Genomic DNA, 21,096 nt, shown 5'->3' with positions numbered 1-21,096 from the left:
GCCTATCTCCTGGAAAACCAAGAAACAAAATACGGTCTCCAAATCATCCGCTGAATCCGAGTACCGAGCTATGGCATACACCACGGGCGAGCTTAAATGGCTCAAAGGCCTTCTTGGCTCCCTCGGCATATCCCACACTCATCCCATAGACCTTCATTGCGACAGCCAGTCCGCTTTACACATCGCTCGCAACCCGGTCTTTCATGAAAGAACGAAACATATTGAAGTGGACTGTCATCTTGTCCGGGATGAACTTCTTAAAGGAACTATTCGCACCAAGTACGTCCACACCAAAGCGCAACTCGCAGATATATTTACCAAGGCACTCGGACGTACGACATTCGATGCGCTTCTCTCCAAGTTGGGCGTCTCGAATCTCCCCGCTCCAACTTGAGGGGGGTATTAGCTAGTATACCAACTAGCCGTTATACCAAGAACAAGGCAAGGATCATGCTTAACGTTGGATATCTACAAGGCTCCTATTCCTTTCCTTATTATGTAAATATTGTATAATCTTCTCCTTATTTAGCATATACCATAATATGTATATATAGCTAGACGTATTCTATTGTACACACAACTGGTACTCACAATTCTATTATTCAATACAATCTTTCCCAATGTTTATCTTATGAATATTCATAATACTATCAAAGAAAGAAGAAAAGCCAACCACAAATAAAAAAAACATTTCATCATCCTCAGTTATTCACAAAGGAGGCCTAATTACCATTATAGTACAATACTCCTGAAAAATATCAGTCTCCGTCAACGTGATGTTTAATAAGTTTGTGCATGACTCTTCTCTTCCAGACTCCTTCATCACCCATACACTTACCGTCTTATCCAACGATCGATAGCACACAACCGAAACACATCCGTTCACGACATCCATTTTCGAACTATGTTCATCTTCCTTGCTAGATACTTAGAATCCTAAACTCTTCATACTCAAGATAAACATGCATTATTGAATAAGAAGCTAGCTACAATGAGGGATTGAATAACGGATAGTTTCATAATGCTGAAGCTCTAATGCCTAATGATACAAAAAACTAACACAACAAAATTTATTTGATAAAAAGAAAAGGAGTTCTCAAACAGATGACTCCGTAACATAAACAAAATAAAGGAACACGCCGCGGCTGAACCCAAATCATTTTGGAGTTAAAACTTGTTGGGGTTTAGGAGACACGAAGGTATCAACGTGAACTATACTTCTAGTACAATTAAACTCGGGACCCTTAACAAAACCAAATTTCTTAACCTTGGGTAACCAACTAGCAATTTTGCCGTCAACGAGGAACAAGAATACCTCACGCTCGCTATTCTCATCAGACATCCACACAGGAGGCCTAATCACAACTTCACCGGGCCTATACGCTAAATTTTTCGTTTCCCAACATACGGTCGATATATTTGTCCATGACTCGTCGTTACCATACTCTTTCATCACCCATATACTCACCTTGTAACTCGTCTTTCGACTACAACAAAGGGAAAGACGTCCTTTCAAAACACCCAAATTAATTCGATGATTATTAGGGCTAGTGCAACATTTAGCAATGTTTAGACAATTACTCACCCCGGTCGATAAATCAATTGAGACAATTTTTTCCCTAGACATGATCCAATTAAGAGCACCATTGACATATTGCCCGAATTGAACCGTGCACAACCCTAAATGATAATCGTCCTTGAATAATCCAACTTCGCTCCAATCGATAATGCTTGGTGTCTCAATTACATTCCAGTTGTTTGAAGATAAATCATAAAATTGAGTGTTGGAGCTATTACACAAAACAAATTTATATGTAGAATTAATCGCGTCGTAACCAAACCCACAAAGAGTAGTTGTCGAAACCTTACGATCGAAGTTAAATCCTTGAGGAGCATTAGGCAAAGCATGGTGCTCTCTAGTGCATGGATTCCATAATATTAGATAATGAAATGTTTGACGTGCCGCCCTTTGAGCACAACAATAACATGAATTGGGGTTTTTCGGTTTATCTGGTAAACGATAAAACTCAAAATAGAGGCATATTAGGCCATTCGTACCACCAATTATCATACAATTGCTAAATGTTTTAGTTTCAAAGGGAAGAACGTCGTTGAATAGTTGCTTGAGAATATAAAATTGTGTCGTTTGATCTGTGATCGCCACATTTGGGTTGATTTCAAGAATAGCATGTTCATATGATTTCCAAGATGGGATCAAAATTAGTTGTTTTGTGTTCGGGTTGTTTAAAAGGTTGAATGCGTGGTTGCGCTGAAACGCTAGGGTTTTAAGGGCTCTCGCAAATGGTGGGTAAGTAATTAAACCCTTAAGGGTTTCGATGGGTAGATATGAGAAAATCTCGACAATAAGTTCAGAAGGAAGTTTTGTAGAATATGTAGATGCATTATTTGTAGTTTCTTTTGAAGCCATGATTTTTAATTAATGAAAGAAATGATGATGCTTATATAGCAGAAAATGCAAATGATGGTTTAAGTGTTTCAAGCCCGTGAAAAAGGCAAATTGATATGGTAAGTTGGTAACAAACTTATTACGGAGTACTATTTAGATTCAACATTTTTTAGTTTTAGCCATATATTTAGGAATTGAGGTTATAGGATTGAATTATTCAAATGTCGAGTGGAGTGTCTATTGTGGTTGTATTGGTCGTCGTTAGAGCAATAGTAATTAAATAAATTTATATAAGTTCGGGTTCTCCAACATATGAATACTCTAATGGCACATAGCTACATATTAATAAGCTAAATAAAAAAAATCAGAATAATATATCATGAAAAATGTAACAATGAGGCATATTTAGAAAACTATTAACTTTGGTCGATAAATCAATCGAGATAATTTGTTTACTCGATGCAATCCAATGAAGTAGTGCACCATTGAGATAACAACCAAATCGACGCTTCGACTGATGTGAATAAATCCTCTTAAATGAGTTTGAAGGATTTCGATTTCTAGTACCTAAGATTGGGGGAGGGGGTGAATTAGGTACCGAAGATGTCTTAGTCTAGTGGTTAAGACAGAGGTATCCTGGACAATAGGTCTCAGGTTCGATTCCCCCTCCCCCTATTGTAATGCGACTAAGTGCGCGCTTCGTTGAACCAAAAAAAAAAAAAAAAAAAAAATGTAACTTAATATTTATTGCTTAAACAAAGTTGATTAAGAATGAGATATACAATTAGCAAATTGAGTTAAGGCTACTGAACGGGAATGGCAATATTAGAAACTGTTGCTTTTGATTAATTGAAATGAACTACTTGTAATAAATAAATTGCAGCATAAATTAAATGAAAGAGAGATCTAACACACCGATTTGAATTGGTTCGGCCAACACTTTAAGATTCTACTTCCAATCTTCATTTTATTGCTTTGTTAATAATTAAGTGATCTACTTCGAATACTTAGGCCCTGTTCTTTGGACTTAAAGTCACCCCCTTTAAGTTCAGTTCAGTTCCTATAAATTCAGTTTAGTTCAGATCTTATAAGTTAAGTTCAGTTTAGTTCCTATAAGTTCAATTAAGTTCATATAAGTTCAGTTCAGCTTCTATGAGCTCAGTTTAGACACGTTTATACAACTTCTTTTAATTACAAATTCATACTCGTTTTCTAATATTGACAAATTGAAAAAAAAAATATTACGCTTTTCATTTAAATCAATGCAAAAAAATCCAATATTGAAATTATCCAATACACATTATTCTTAAGTAAAAAAAAATGACCCTTATAATTTGTTTATGCTAAACCGCCAGTAATGATCCTCTCTCCCATTGTGTGTGCCACTTCACTCACCTTTTGTCAAATCACTTGTTGCAAAATAAAATATTGCAATACTTACATTAATTTGTTGATGTGTTAGAAGCTGATTGGAGTGACACACACATTGGAACACCAACTGGGACAGAGGATCACCCACTCGCTAAACCGCCTACTCATTACTTATTCATAAGTCCACTTATCTCATTAATATGTTTATCGTTATTTCAACTATACCTCATTAATCTCAATAGATTGAGACATGTTTGAAACAAAGCATAAGGAGGCTTAGTAAAAGGCATTTGGCGAGACAATGAATTCAATGATGTCAATGAAAATGAAGATGAAGATGAAAGTGACGAAGAGGATGATAATATGAAAATAGATGGTTAGAAAAAAAATGTAATATGTAATTTATTTTTTATTGTAATGTATTGTCGTACTTGTATAAACAATTAAATTGTAAAACGCAAAATTTTTATAAGTTCATTTTGATTTCTGTAAGTTCAGCTCATATAAATTCAGTTCAGCTCTTATTAGTTCAGTTCAGCTCCTAAGTTCAGTTCACTTCAGTTCAGCAACTTGAAGTTTAAAAGAACAAGGTCTTAAAACTCTTACAATAAATGGACCAACAACCTATTCCGGTTGTGACTTGAGTTGGAAGGCTACCCCATCTTTAACTCGACTCTTTAACTCAGAAGAGTTACAAGATCAATTTAGTAATAATTAACCTTGCACATACGGTTTGCATCAGGATACGAGGCATAAACTCCAACATATACAACAAGTACACGGAGCACGACTTCAAGGATGAGTTCAAGAGGTATTCTTGAAGAGAATAATGTTTCGGTTTTATTTCGAGCCGCCATAGTTGAGGAATGTACATAATGGAGAAAATAAGATTTAGGTAAGGGAGTATTTGTTGTTGCGTAGACTAATCTTACTCGTAGTACCTAGTATACGTATAGGAGTCGAGATCATCCGTGGCCTAATCTTCAAAGATAGTAAGGGGGAAATTTAAAGAATAGCGTACACTTTCATTGTCTACCGGCTTATATAATCTACTACTAACAATCTGGGAAAACGACATCTCAATTCTCTACTGAGTCGTTTGAATTACTCGTATATTGATTTTGGTTTAGGTCATAATGTTTCGCTGAGCCATTTTAAAAAAAAAATGTATCTTTCATAGTTTCATAGTATGGATCGAAGATTGTCAATTTTTTTTTTAATAATACTTAGTTTGAAGTACTCATATCAATTGAAAATTTTGTCATTGTGGAAGAAGATAAAAAAAATGTACCTTTCTTCTAGATCTCGATGCAACAGATCTTCCAAACTGTTGGGTAACACCCAATTGTCCAAAACTAACTTGTTCAATGTTACAAGATGTTACATGTAGATACATTACAAAATTACAATGTACATGGTGGAGTTCAATGAATTATATTTGATTCATTGTATTAGCTATGGACAAAGGGGACTAATGTCTTTATGAAGATGAAGATGTTAGTACATGGAATTTGTTCCATAGGCTTTCCAATATAAAGGATGGTTTCCATTTGGAAAATAACACAACAATATCTCACAACATATATCAAATAAGGTGACTTAGCTTGGTAGAAAATAGCAAGTCGGGTTTGAGGGTGAGAGGCAGTACAACGGGTGTTGTTTTTATACAATAATTCAGGAGGTTACTCTAAGGGTTATATTTAGTGTCATTGACTAATATTACTGGAGGGCTAGAGATCGTTATCTTATATTATTGTGGGTTTCGGATTGGTATTAATTCGGGACGGTTACGTTGTACTGGTACTATATTATTATAGTGGATTCTAGTCGATTTGGCTAGTGGCTTTTACTTCCAGTTTGGAAGGTTTTGCCCTGGGTTTGACCCTAAAATATCATCTCATCTTAATATTGCTTACATTTATTTATTTTTACGGTTTACTTGTCAATTGGTTGCTTCCGTTGCACGTGGGAGATTGGCGCTAACTTTCCAACAGAAACTATCGTAGTTGTACTCGAAGATAAACATATGTCGAATAAGGACCTACAGTGAGGGATTGTAGAGAAGAATAATACTAATAGTTTCATAATATAGAAGTTTAAATGCTTAATGAAACGAAAACTAATAGAATCAATCTATTTGTCAAAAAGAAAAACACTAATCAAACAGAGTATTCTTGTAACATAAACAAATATTAACTAAATGTCTTGGAACTCGACTTAGTAATATAATGAACACCGTGCCTTCAAAATATAGAAATATGTCGTTGAATCCAAATCATTTTGAAGTTAAAACTTGGGGTTTAGGAGACACTAAGGTATCAACTTGAACTATACCTCTATTACAATTTAACTCCAGACCAAAACTGAATTTCTTAACTTTGGGTAACCACCAAGCAATTTTCCTCTCGGCGAGAAACATGAATGCCTCATCGTCCTCATCCTCAGCCGACACCCACACAGGAGGCTTAATGCCCAAGTCACTAAGCCGATATGTTAAACAAGTCGTTTCCCAAATTACTGTTGATATATTTGTCCATGACTCATCGTTACCATACTCTTTCATCACCCATATACTCACCTCGTAACTCGTCTTTCGACTACAACAAAGGGAAAGACGTCCTTTCAAAACACCCAAAGTAATTCGATGATCATTAGGGCTAGTGCAACATTTAGCTATGTTTAGACAATTACTCACCCCGGTCGATAAATCAATTGAGACGATTTTTTCCCTAGACATGATCCAATTAAGAGCACCATTGACATATTGCCCGAATTGAACCGTGCACAACCCTGAATGATAATCGTCCTTGAATAATCCAACTTCGCTCCATTCGATAATGCTTGGTGTCTCAATTACATTCCATTTGTTTGAAGATAAATCATAAAATTGAGTGTTGGAGCTATTAGACAAAACAAATTTATATGTAGAATTAATCGCATCGTAACCAAACCCACAAAGAGTAGTTGTCGAAACCTTACGATCGAAGTTAAATCCTTGAGGAGCATTAGGCAAAGCATGGTGCTCTCTAGTGCATGGATTCCATAATATTAGATAATGAAACGTTTCCGGTTCCTCCCTTAAAGCACAACAAGTACATGAATAAAGGTGTTTCAGTTCATCTGGCAAACGAAAAAACTCGAAATAGACGCATATTAGGCCATTTGAACCACCAATTATACTACAATCGTAAAATTTTGCAGTTTCAAAGGGAAGAACGTCGTTGAATAGTTGCTTGAGAATATGAGTTGGTATCGATTGATCTGTGATCGTCACATTCGGGTTGATTTCGAGAACGACATGTTCAGAGGATTTCCAAGATGGGATCAAAATTCGTTCTTTTGTGTTCGGGTTGTTTAAAAGGTTGAATGCGTGCTTGTGTTGAAACGCCGAGGTTTTAAGGGCTCTCGCAAGTGGCGGATAATTCCTTAAACCCTTAAGGAGTTCGATGGGTAGATATGAGAAAATCTCAACGATAAGTTCAGAAGGAAGTCTTGTAGAATATGTAGATGCAACATTTGTTGTTTCTTTGGAAGTCATGATTAATGAAAGAAACGATGACGGCATTAGGGATTGTGTTTTTAGTTGGGGTTTTATATTGCACAAGATGCCTCTAGGGTTTACTTGTTTTAAGAGCACGAAAAAAATCTCATAGAAATATAGAATGTGAATCAAATTGTTATGTACGGATCGGAGTACTACTACTTAGATCCAATCTTTCTTTTTTTTTTTTTTTTTTTTAGAAAAAAGAACAATTCATTAATAGAACGTCATACGGCACTTACAAAGAATAATTATAATCGAAAACAAATCAAATGGAAACCAAAGAAAAATAATCAATCAATATCAATATCAATATCTATCTATCTATCTATATTAATAAAGGAAGCTTTTTTCGAGCGATTATAGAGAGTCCAACTTTTATAAAAGACTCGTACAAGTTAATTTAATAATTTATGCAATTAAACAATTTAAAATTACATACGGTAGCATTTGATGTAGGCAAGGTAACAGAAAGATAAGAGTTGTATTAATAGACAAGTTTTTGGAGAGATGGTTAAACTATAATTGTAATAAAAAAAATACTCCGTACCTTTTAGGCATGGATATATTTTAATTGGAATAGAAGACTACTCCTACGTAATCACTAGAAGAGTATAAATAATTATCTCCTAAATTAAAATTGTACATAATTTGTGTTTAGCATAAATTCACCTTTATTATTCCCCCTCCAACCCCTATAACGATTGTTATATTAAGGCATCCGATTTTTTCCCTACTACTTTATGTTTATATAGCTTTTATTATTATATGCAGTACAATTTTGCTATTAAGTTTTTGTTTACGTACACTATTCCATGAGTTTGTAAATCTATGTTTCGAGAATTTGTAAGTTGTAATACAAGCTTACTAAATACTAATCTCCTCTATTTCTTTGATGATAGGTACTTAATTGCTCTTGATAATTTTAATCAAACGAAAGTCAGTTATACAAGCATCCAACCTATAGATTGGTTTGGTTTCCAGAATGAAATTTGATAGGTAACGTTTTTTTCCTGAACAAGCCCTATTTTTATGATTTCGTACTATGATTTGACATTGAATTTTTTAACTTTTATAATTTTATATACTATAATTTTGCTATTGATTTTTTTTAGGCACACTACTCCTATCCAATCTAATCCATGAATTTGTAGAATTGTAGATTATCTATAAATTTCAAGAATGTGTATATTACGAACTAACCACCTTTATTTCTTTAGTGGCGGTACCTAATTCCTCACGATAATTTTTATCTAACGAATGTCAATTATACAAGTATCCAACTATTAATTGTTTTGGTTTTTAGAATGAAATTATTAGTTTGTAAGATAATTGTTTTGTTTTGATGGCAGGTACTTAGCTTTTTTCGTACAAATCTATAAAAATTAGCATCTTTAAGAAAATTTTGCAAGTCATGTACACTAACAGTTTGGCGATCATCAACATAACGAGTTTATATTAAAATAAGATTTTAATATTCTTATTAATTAATTTATTTATTTTTAATGCAACTATAATTGAAGTTCCAGTTTTCTTAAAAGTCAAATCCACGTGAAATTTATGCCACCAAATTTGTAGTATAAATATAGATCATAAAAGTCTGCATCTGTAACAATGACATCAATTTACAACATTACGATCATCACATAGCTTAGCAAATGAGGAAATCGATTTGCTTAATGTGTGATTGGGTGGAAGCTCAACACAGCATGTAGCACACCGAACATAAAGAAAAGAACAATCCATTAAACGTGCAAGTATATTAGATATTTAGATTAGAACGTAAAGTTTAGAACAAGCCAATATGTTATAGGGAGTATATATTATGACATCATTGTATAATCAAACTGTGAATAAGATGCTATTAAGGCTAAATTTATAATTCATTTTTATAAACAGCATTTGCAAGATATGCCATAGTAATCCTCACGTATGGTTAATGCAAGAATTTAAATGGGATTATATTGTTTTCGTAACTATCTAATATTAGCAGGTTACATCGATATTATATATTTCTGAGGTTCATTATGAATTACTAAGATGCAACTAAACTTGGACTATTATGAATATTATTTAGGAGTATTTTAATACCATGTAGCACACCGAACATAAAGAAAAGAACAACTCATAATACGTGTAAGTATATTAAATTAGAACGTATTAGAAGTTTAGAACAAGCACGGAAAGACGAGTAACAATTTGCATCTAACAATGTAAGTTCAATTATCCTAGGCGTAAGATTTTGTTGAAATGTCTTAGTATTTATAATGAATCTCATTACAAACCCATAAATTGAAGTAATCTATTCGCGGTATATTATTGTCTGATAAATTCCCCGTGGTATAATTGGTAACTTTAGGTCATGTTCTTTCTTTCTTAATTTCAACTCATTTAAGTTAGATTGATCAACTCTATTTAGTTTAGCTTTGCTTTATTTAGTTCAGTTCAGCTCATTTCTTCACAAAACACTTAGACCATGTTCTCAACTCCATCCAACTCAGTTCAGCTTCTTTCAGCCGAAAAGAACAGGGCATAATACTCCAACTCCATTTAGTTCAACACTTCAGCTTAACTTCTTTCAGTTCAGCTTAGCTCAACTCCATTCAGTTAAGTTAAATTCATTTCAACTCCTTTCAGCCAAAAAGAGCAGGGCAATTTTAGCAGTTTTGCAATTTTTAGCATAGCCGACAATTTTTAACAAGTGGTCCGTGCATCGCACGGGCATTAAATCTAGTATATATATATAAAAGAGGCTTTTTTCAGGCAATTCTAGAGACTCCAGCTTTTTCAAAACACTAAAATAAAATAAAAATAAAACTGAAATAACTATTGATATGTTTTTAATAATAAATACGGAGTAGAATAGAATTCTATCCAAATTTCCAACTTTTGCAAAGCCACTCGATAAAATTAATCTAACAATTCTAACTATATTATCAACATAAGATAAGATCGTACGTACTCCATGTTTTTGTACTTCAGTCAAACTACAAGTCTATAAGTATTCAGGACTCCTCCGGTCAAGTTTAATTACAATAGGCTTCTACTAATAATAATGTATATATATATATATTGTTTTTTAGCAGCCTAAACTCCATATATGAGATTATATATATGACACTGTTTTTTTAGTTTTCCTGATTTTTTCTTGTGAACGTAATAATTTTATATGTTTTTTAGATTTGAAGTTTTAATTTACTTCTTGTGATATTTACTTGCTAACTTACAATTATGATTTTTTTTACCTTTTGTGCAGTACAATAACGGAGTAGGGGACTGCTTTGTGGAGGAAGAAGAAGAAGGGGTTGTGTTTGATTGGCCTGATACCACTAAAGTGTAATTTTTTCTGCTTATTTTAAAATTTGTCATAACTTTAATTCAATTAAATAGTTTTATCTAAGTTTATAGATCTCTTATGCAGTATTGCATGTAACATGTTGGTTTCTCAATAATAATTTGTTGTGCACAATTATGAATATGGTGAAACATGCTTTAGGCTTCTTTTTTTCATTCTTCTCTTCGTGTTGTTGTTAAGAGGCCTTTAGGTCACGCACTATCTACTCTAAAATAAGTCATAGTACTTGATTATTTTTATCAAAGTAGAAGTGCATTAGATGAATGAGTTACAGTAGCGACAGTATACATGATTTTGAATTTGTTTTCCACACCTCTACTTTGGGAAACAAAATATATGACAGTAAGAGGTCGAGTTTGTAAACTAGACCAAGTTTTTCTCAAGTGATTACAGAGAGTACTCCAATCTTTCGAAGCGCTTTCGAGCAATGTAAAAGTCCTCAACAAAATATAAGACGGTCACAATAGGAATAGAGGTTTGTAAATCAAATACGGCACCCATATTCAATTTTGATTATATATAAGGGCATTAGCAATAGAGGTTTGTCAAAAGGTTTGTAGGTTGATGTGTCAATTATTTTAAAGGTTTGTCTATAAACCCTTTATTGTTGGACATGGGTGTTGGGGTTCATGGATGAGAGGAGTTACAATATAGTATACAGGTTTGTGGAGATATTGTTTTTGTTTTTGTTTATTTTTGTATGCAGGAACTTCTGGACAATTTTTATTCAAGGTGATTACAATATGATGTGAAAATATTGTTGTTGGTTTTTTAGCTGGTAAATAATAGGACTTCTAATGCATTACAAATTCTACCAATGAATCAATGATTATAAAAGAGATATGACATGCGTAATTCTTATCTCTTATCATCTGTTTTAGATCTATGAATATTAACAAGATATAATAGATGGTTTATTAACTTCCGATATCCCGTTTAAATGCACTTGAATTTGATATTTATTCATATCAACACTAGTGGGCCATGTTATGAACCTTGAAGAGGTTTATCTATTATTGGTATGAGGTTTGTGAGTAAATAAGTTGTATATTATCTTACGTGGCATGAGAACAAACCTATTGAAGGTTTGTCTATTGCTAATGCCCTAATAACATCAAATTTGAGATTTTCCTCCACAGCTCCTAGAATAATTCAATTCAACTCAATTCAATAGTTTTATAAATTTTAGAATTAGACGGTCACACACTAAGACGGACCCATTTTAGAAACAAAAATCATTATTCATTGCAATCAATAAAAGTGTGATTTTTACACAAATGGATCGTCTTACATTTTAAGACTATCTCACACAATAATTACGGTAATAGTTTATATTACCGAGCAAATTGGGGAAGGAGGGATCAACACATAAATATTGATGGTGATTGGTGAGATTCTTCGACCAAGTCCTTTAGTCAGCCCATGAAAATTAGACTAGGAAGACATTAAAACCTACAAAATAAGGCATGTGAAATCCTTACGACGACTTTGGCTTTGCATAAGACAATGTTACAAATCAGTAGTCATGATGAACTCAAATGAATCAACAAATAACATATAATTTCTTACGTTTTGGGCTTATATCGACTCTCTAACTATAAAAGTCAAAAAGTGCAATATAGTCTCTTACAAACATTGTGCATTATTACTCAGCAACGTGGAACATTTATGCCAACGTTTATAAATGAAAATAATGTTGAAGATTTGTTTGTTATAGCTGAGTTTTCATACAAAAAGATCATTATAAAAAGGCACGTGCATTAAACCTAGAATTCTAGAGACTCCAACTTTTTCAAAACACTAAAATAAGAAAATAAATAAAACTGAAATAACTATTGATATGTTTTTAATAACGGTTTTTCTAACCTATGCCCACTAGGCATAGGATAAAAAACCCAAAAAGGAAAGAAATATAGGTTAGAAAAACCCTTTTAATAATAAATAGAATAGAATTCTATCCAAATTTCAACTCCAGCTAATTCTTAAATCCAAATAGAAATACATTGTGTGTAAACCTTCTCCTGCTCAACTACATACACCTATGAGACGATCAAGGAGATGGACTTATTGTTCTACAAACATAAATAAATAATAAAAAAACAATGAATATTTTTTTTGGTGCGAAAAAAAAAAAAACAATGAATATTCCATATAGGAATTTTGGTACATGACAACTAAGCTATATATCTAGGAGACACCCAATTTGGGCGCCACCCTCTCACATGGGGTGAGTGGGGACCCCTTCAATTAAAAAAGGTTGTGAGAGGGTGGCACCCAATTTGTGCGTCACCCGGTGGCGCCCTATCACTATCCGATAAGGAAAATGAAAGGGCGCCACTTGGTGAAGCTATAATGATAATATAACTTTTACTTTTTGCGTTTGATGACTATAAAACCTCTACTGGGAAAGAACTTCTATGTCATGCCTCATGCCATCTATATATACTCAATGAGGAAACAAGCAAGAAGTTATATTCTTAATACGGAGTAGTAGTTAATGCTTCTACTTTGTATCTCATATTCATGTGTTGTTTGTTCTTTATGATGATTTCTACATTGTTTTTATTTGAGTTAAAACTTAGTGTTGATTTTATTTTTATTTTTATTTTTTTTATAAATTATGTTGGCGTCGAGTTTCGCCGTCACCCGGTGGCGCCCTATCACCATCCGTACAGTGAATTGTGATCGACGAGCAATACAAAGAGAAATTCAAGTATTATATCACCACGTGCGATGTAGACATATTTCTTAGAAACGAATTTTGTTAAATTAGGTAAACCAAGACATATCACTTAATCATTGAAAAAGAATCTCATGAGAAGAGTAGAGTGCTACATATATTTACAAAAGCACCAAACAATAGGTAAAAAAGTTCAACTGAGATCTAATAAGCCTATTAATAAATGAAGTATAATAGGACAATAGAAAGATAAATAACTACGGCAGAATTAACATTAGATAATTAAGAAATTAAGAGAAACGATGCAAATCAAGTGTTAATCCATTTGACACAATTATTTAATTTAAAATTTAACTATAATTAGGACTCAAATGTGGCTTAGTTATTTGATTAAAAATATAATTAAAGTTAGGACTAAAATAAACGGTACAAAGTACTTTATTTAAGTAATTGAAACACAACTTTTAGGTATCATTTAAAACAAAATGAAAAGGACCAAAAAATTAGAGGAAAAACAAATTAGAAATCCGTGCAACGCACGGGCACAAAATCTAGTTTTCTTATAAACTAAGGATCTCAAAATAGCATCTGACAATTCGGCTCGTCCTATTATCGCTATCTTCATGTAGCTTTTGAGGGGATCATTCGTTTGATTTATGAGATAAAAATTACCTCTGTCTGGTTCCAAAGATCGTTGACAAATTACTTTTACCCTTTGAAAGAACACGCTGCAAACCATCAACGAACTACTCTTGACTATATTACTGATGAAACTAACCCCATGAATAAATGGAAAAATCTCGAAATAAGGGACGGAAAAACGATTCTCACCAAAAGGGAGACTTTTATTGAACTGAAAATAGATATGCATACTATTGATTGAAATTTGAAATAATTTTGGGGCTTACCATCGATCGATTGATAATCGATGGGAGCCCCTTGTATAATATGATGGAGGCTAGGGTTTTTTTAGAGAGTTTTTTTGAGAGAGGTAGGATATGAATTAGATTCAATCTTTTTTAGTTTTAGCTAAAGTCGGCAAACAATGCCCCGACACGAAAACAAGACACGAAAGCCGACACAAAATTAACGGGTTTGGGTTGAGGCTTAATGACCCATTTATGTAAATGGGTCGACACGAACACAACATGATATTAATTGGGTTGAGCTCTTTTTTTTTTGGGTGTTTAAGAGGGGCAAAAAGGCCCAGAAAAATACACTACTTAATTAGGAACAATATGAGGAAAAGCAACTCCAAGTAAATCTTCTCTAAGGATTGAACGAAGGCCTTCTGGTGGACTTCCCATGAACGAGATAGCGGAAGAAGAGTGAACTCCCGCGTTAGCTAACCAATCTGCCGCTCTATTGGCTTCTCTGAAGAAATGATCAACGTGAACTATCCACCCATCCATGCCAATAAGCTGCTTACATCGGTAGACCAAAGGACGAAGATTGTTGCTTAAAAGCTGCTCCTCTCGAACAAGATCGACGCAACTTTTATTATCCATATGAACTAGGACCTTAGTTAGACCCAAACTTCTGGCGTGCTCCAGCCCCGTCACAATAGCCCTCATTCCAGCCCTCGTCGAGGTACATACGCCATAAGAGAAGAAAAAACCAGAGATGAAGTTCCCCGTATCATCGCGTAATAAACCCCCACAACCAGCAGGACCGGGTATACCTTTAGATGCACCATCTGTATTCAAAACGACCCAACCATGGGGAGGTGGATTCCATCTAATGTAGCGCTCTACTCTTGATTCGCCAGGACTTGGAATAAATAATGAAAACGGGTCGAAGGCTCTCTTTGACATATCAAATTGCTGATTAAGGAACCGTATGGTATCGGTAGGGTTTTCATCAGCTCTTCCAAACACCATGTTATTTCACCACCTCCAAATCCACCAACAAGTTATCGCGAACTTCATTGACCAATTAGAGGATGAGAGGGACGAGCCATTGACTCGCATTCCTTGAGATCCATACTGGGTAGGAGTCCGTATAGAAGGAAGCTAGAGAGGCAGCATCTCCTAGCTCTAAATATATTTGTAATACCCGTCTAGGTTGCACGGACACTCCTCCTAATCGGAGTTCCCGTGTCGGACACCCGTGTCGGACACGACACTCGTCGGACACACGTCAAAACGTGTCGGATACTTGTAAAGCCGTGTCTAACTTTCATCTTTTATTTGGGCACGTGTCCGTCATGTGTCCATGGTATTTTGAGCCGTGTCCATGGTATTTGGACACACCTTCAAACGAAATCAAGCTGAATTTAAGGTAAATGGCGTGAATTGTTATATGGTTGAATTTGGTGGGGAAATAAGTTGAATTAGCGGTAAATGACGTTCTTTAGACTAGTAATGAGATGTCGAAATAGTTGATTATAAGTTAGTTTTTGGTTTTGGAAATGAGAATGAGTTATAATTAACGTCAAGTTTTACCTTCACTTATTTAAATTTAATATTCAAATACTTTTTCAAAAATAAAATCGCACATAAATAAATATAAAATATATATTTTATTAATTTTAAATGACGTGTCCCGTGTCCTAAATTTCATGAGATGCCGTATCGCGTGTCCGTGTCGTGTCAGTGTCCGTGTCCGTGTCGGTGCTACCTAGATACCCGTCCTTTTAGGGACCCGTTGACTGACGTTGACCGACCTTAGTGACATGTTTTGGTCCTTGGGAAACCTTGCGGGAGATGCCTTGTGTCGTGGTTAGCTTTGGGGGTGTGGTACTCGATCTAGTCGAGGCCACTCGATCGAGTGGATGGGGGACTCGATCTAGTAGGGGTCACTCGATCGAGTAAGTTGGCTACTCGATCGAGTGGCGTCTTTACAGCGGGGATTTATAATCGTGTTTTGGTAGAATCGCAAATCATTTACGCCTCTTCCAAGAAACCTAAAAGTCGCCTTTCCTTCTCCCTTTCACCCTAGTTCCTTCCATGGAGGCCTTTGAGGATGCTTGTGCCGTAGGGATGGGTTGCTGGAGTCGGGTAGCGGTCTTGACGCCGGTATGTTGTGCGTAGGTATGTCATCATCGTCATCATTATCGTTATTGTTTCTTTTAGGGTTTTAGTAATAGTAATAGGTGTTTTGTACTGCTTGTTTAGGTGAGTTGATTGGTTGGTTGATATCTTGTGGTCGGACTCGGAATCGCTGCGGTTGGCTAGAGGTAGGTTCGCCTACTCAATACTGTTGGGTGTCTAGTGTGTCTTGGATATGACTTGGTTAATGTCGTGTCGGTGTGATTGATAGATGGTGATAATCGGTTGGTGTTGTGTTGTCTCGGTTGACGTGATTATGATTATTGTATAGTTCTCTTTGATCTTCGGGGCGCGTCCCTGGCTGAGTGGAGTCACTTGCGGGAGTGGCTTCACGCCCTTGATTCGCCCTCTGTGGAACCCGCCACAGGAGGGGATGTGCACATTAATGGACATTGGTTTATCGCTCGTTATGATGAGCGGGGATTTCATGGGTATGGCTGCGGTCCTCCACCGGCAGGGAGGGTCCAGTGGACAGTCGATGATGGTTATTGATTGGAGTAGTTGTGGGTTGTGTGTGTGCAATTTGTTGTGTCTGTAGTGAGTTGGCTGTTATTGATGTTTTGTCCGCAGTTACTGACCTTGTGTGGTTGTTTCTTGTTTGCTTTTTTTTGTGTATGCCGTGATCCCTTATGGTGAGCAGTCAGTCTTAGCAGGTGATGTCTTGGATGTTAGCTGCAGTCTTGGTAGGGATGGGTCTTTCACGAGTTACGACAGGAATAGTTCACATAGGGATGTTTAGTTGTATCTTTTAGATCAGTAGTTTTGTTTAGCCTTGTAATAAACTGTAATTGTTCTTTTATCGACTTTTGATGATTGTTATCCTCGAGCAACCGAGATGGTAACGCCCTTATATGCTAGGGAAGGTCTTGTTAAGGCTCTTTGGTATATGGGGGTGTTACAAAGTGGTATCAGAGCGACGATTTTGGAACCTGAAATAAATGAGCCTAATGAATGTAATGAGTTAAATAAAATGAACCTGGTGTATGTATATTGGGAGCCCCAGCTGATGCTATATTTTGGGTGAGTAGGCACCCTCATTTCAAAATCATGGCCCCATTATGCTTAAGCCAGTCACTGGTTAAGGGGATATTGAGTCGGGAATTATCTGCCTAAAGTGTGTATGATGGTGATGTAGAGATGTTTGTAGCAGGAGTCTTTATGGATGCTAAATGTGTATGGTTGTGATTAGAACTGTGAAAATCTATAGTTGGGTAGTAACGGAAGTGGTGGCGTGTTTGCAACACGAGATAGTGTGCATGATGTGGTATTGGTAATGCCTGTTCCAAATGGTTGATATTAGTAACTGATATAAAAGCTTGTGAGTCTTGTATGTGGTAGTAATGGTGATGGTTGGTAAGTTGTAAATTTGTTGTAATGGTCATTAAAATAGTATGGGAGTAAATGTGATAGATGGACGATTGAATGCTTCCGCGTGTGTTATAATTCAGTTGAGTAATCAAACTAGTGTGTGGTAAGTGTTAGATGTATGATTAAAGTAATATGGTCAGAAGCTATTTTGTTGAAGTCACAATTGTATGCCTATAAGTGAACGAATTGTGTTAAAAGTGTGCAAGAGAAAAATTGAAAGTTTGGTCACTTGGTTGCGTAATAATGGTTATAGATTAAAAATGAAGAGTTGAATGAAGTAATGTATTTGTTGGGTTGATACGTTGTACTTGTGTAGTAGTAATACGATGTGAATGAGTTTGTTAATTTGTGCCGATATCCGAATTCATTTTTGGATTCGACACGCGTTGCTGTTTTGCAGGAATCTCTAGTTAACCTTACATTTCCGACCATGTATTTAGCATTACTTGACCGAGTGCGAGTGCCTACTAGACCTAGTAGACCTCATTCGATATAGTTAGGAAGCTATTACGTAGAGAAAGTTAGAATTTACCGCGAAAATTCGACCGAGTAGCTCCAACTCGATCGAGTGGAGGCCACTCAATCGAGTAATATACTTACTCGATCGAATAAGCTGATACAGTACCGCTTAAACACGAGATCTCAAGCTTTCTTTCCTAATTCTTTTCTTACCTTCTTATTCATTCTTTCTTTCACCCAAAACCCTAACAACCTATAATTCTCTCTTGTGCTCTCAAATTGGTGATTTTGTGCTTGAAACTCTTGTCTTTCTCTTGCTTAATTCGTTCTTTTAACTGCCAAGCAATCAAGGTATGAAGGTTTATCTTATTTTGATGTTTTTGACTTAATTAGAAACATGTAGGATGTTGGGTATTGTTGGAAAATCGATTTATATGGATTAAATCTTGCCTCTAATTGTTGTAATATGATCTAGATGTTTTTCTTTGATGATTATTGTTGATAGCTATGCAAAAATCGAATCAAATTGGGGGTTCATATGACTCGGATTTTCTAGGGTTTGAAAATTTAAATTGAATTTTTGGTTGTCTTTTGGGTGTAAAAGGGAGAAAATTGAGTAATCTATGTCATACATATCATGTTTAGGGTTGATTTTTGTGATTTTTCACTCAAAAGTTTGCCTTAAACTCCGTCTTAAAAGTGCCCCAAACTAAAATTCGTCTTACTTCTTGGTGAAATTTGTTGGTTGGTAAAGCTATTTTGTATGTCAAGTTTTCAAAATTAGTATTTGTAATGTAAAATGATGCCAAACTTGTTACAATTTTTACAGCTGTAGAGACCGTCTGATGACTAGAATTGAGAATTTTACTTATAATTTTTGGATTGTTGGTGATAGTGTGTACCTAGTTGCTTCTTTCTATGATCATACATGAATGTCTTGTATGTTTTTCATATATATATGTGGTTGTATATTTAAGTTATATGTTGAAACAGATGTCGAGACCAACATTGGGAACCCGACAGAGCAAGAGGGAGAGGGCTGCTGAGCCCGAGGTAGGAGAGGGGAGTGGACCGGTAGTCCCGGCTGTACCCGAATACCCGTCTGTTGTCTTTGTGGATTTCACACAAAGGAAGAGGTTTGTGGCTTTGCAGAACCGTAAGATGAGACCTACCCGCTATATAGACACGACCCTTTTGGATGACCTGGGAATTGAGACCGATGTCAGGCACATCTTTGAGACTTTGGGGTTGACTGGGCTGTATCACCTCCGTAAGCACTCCTATGCCTTTTTGACTCTTGAGTTTATGAGCTCGTTTAAATACGAGGCGGTGGAACATTTTGTGGAGTTCCGCCTCATGAACACAAGCTTTATTTTGACCATGGACCTGTTCGCTACTCACCTTGGCCTTGTTAAACCCGCCAAGGGAGCTCTTCGGGACATACCAACGGAGTCTAGGGTTAATAGTCTCATGCCTTGTCTTACCGGGAAATCAACTCCTACTTCGAGTAACATGTTGATTAATGATGTCCAGCATGTTACTTTGAAGATTTTCCTTCGTGCCCTGACTTGTCTGCTGTATGAGAGGAAGGATGTGAGTAAGTTGAACTCACATGAGTTAATGTTGCTGATGGCGTATCTTAACCCCGAGCGGTCTCAGAGAGTGACCTTTAGTGCCCATGCCATGGTGTGTGCCAATTTAGCACTCATGGCTTCTTCCGACCCCCGCTTCTTGAGTTGTGAAGCCATTGCCACTCGGTTGGCAGAGAGACTGACTTCCTTTGAGGCCTCCTCGGCTTACACCCCTCTGACCACCACGGTGCCCACCTTGGACCGAGACTATTTCCTCAACTAGAAATGGTTGAGAACCTTGAGGGATGGTAGTTTGGCATGGAGGGTGTGGGGTATGAGTTGGATGTGGATACCAGCCCCTTAGCAGTTCCCAGTGACAGAGCCTTTACCCGCGGCAGTGGTGTCTGCCGACTCTGGCGAGGATGAGGAGGGGAAGGGGCGTCCTGCGAGGCAGACGTACCTCATTGACCCAGAGATTCTTCAGGTTATGCCCGAGCCAAGGAAAGAGGAGAATGTGGGAGTGGAGGAGGACCGACCTAGAGTGAGGAGAGGGCCACGTCGAGTGCGGGAGAGGATGGCTGAGACTCAGCCAGAGAATCCAGTGCCACCACAGTATCAGTTCCCTGGTTACCCTTCCTTTGATAGCCCAGAGATGCGTGAGAGCTACCTGACAGAGAGAGTGTCTTCTACCTTGACACTCCGGAACCTACATGAGATGGCCTACGTACAGGGCATTGGGACCATGGGACCTCAACCAGTGTGGTGGAGAGGTGTTGGGGACGAAAGTGGAGTCTTGCACTCGTATGTTGTGGATAGGTCTACTTGGGGAGAGCCTCAGTCGTACCCCTATGGTTGTTTGACCCCTTGGGCCCTTGGCACGGAGAGCAGACGCTGGAGTTGGTGGGGATGCGGGTCTTGGCGCGTCGGGAGCTGGCACTTCAGGTGGTGGTGGTGTTGATGAGGATGCAGTGATGGACGAGCAATAGCAGGAGTGATGATGATACTCCATTTTCTTCTTCTTATGTTTTATAGTTATGGTGGATATTGTTTCGTTTTCGTTTGATACTTTGGATCTTGGTTTGTATGTTGGGTCATAAGGTCGTATTTTGAATACTGGTAGACTTTTAGGCAGGATTTGAGGATCGGTTAGCATCCCGACTCGTATTTATATGATCATATGCCTTATGTTTAAAGTTTCGGGGACTTTTGAGTTGTGGCAACTCGATCGAGTGCCCTTCACTCGATCGAGTAGCTGCAGGTGTGTCATTGGAGGAGTATTCTGATCTCGGGCTAC

The 21,096-nt window shown here is 36.5% G+C and overlaps 2 protein-coding genes across 2 annotated transcripts; both read right to left on the bottom strand.

The window, feature by feature from the left end:
* Positions 1–1,156: 1,156 nt before the first annotated feature.
* Positions 1,157–2,428, bottom strand: LOC141641615 (F-box protein CPR1-like). Its single transcript, XM_074450270.1, has one exon. The coding sequence runs from the start codon at positions 2,426–2,428 to the stop codon at positions 1,157–1,159; it is 1,272 nt and encodes a 423-aa protein (XP_074306371.1).
* Positions 2,429–6,053: 3,625 nt separating this feature from the next.
* On the bottom strand, positions 6,054–7,316 carry LOC141641612 (F-box protein CPR1-like). Its single transcript, XM_074450268.1, has one exon. The coding sequence runs from the start codon at positions 7,314–7,316 to the stop codon at positions 6,054–6,056; it is 1,263 nt and encodes a 420-aa protein (XP_074306369.1).
* Between the last annotated feature and the right edge of the window lie 13,780 nt (positions 7,317–21,096).

Source organism: Silene latifolia, chromosome 1, assembly GCF_048544455.1.
Source record: "Silene latifolia isolate original U9 population chromosome 1, ASM4854445v1, whole genome shotgun sequence".
Taxonomy (NCBI): Eukaryota; Viridiplantae; Streptophyta; class Magnoliopsida; order Caryophyllales; family Caryophyllaceae; genus Silene; species Silene latifolia.
The sequence above is the reverse complement of the archived record's forward strand: the minus strand, read 5'-3'. Positions and strand labels throughout refer to the sequence as shown.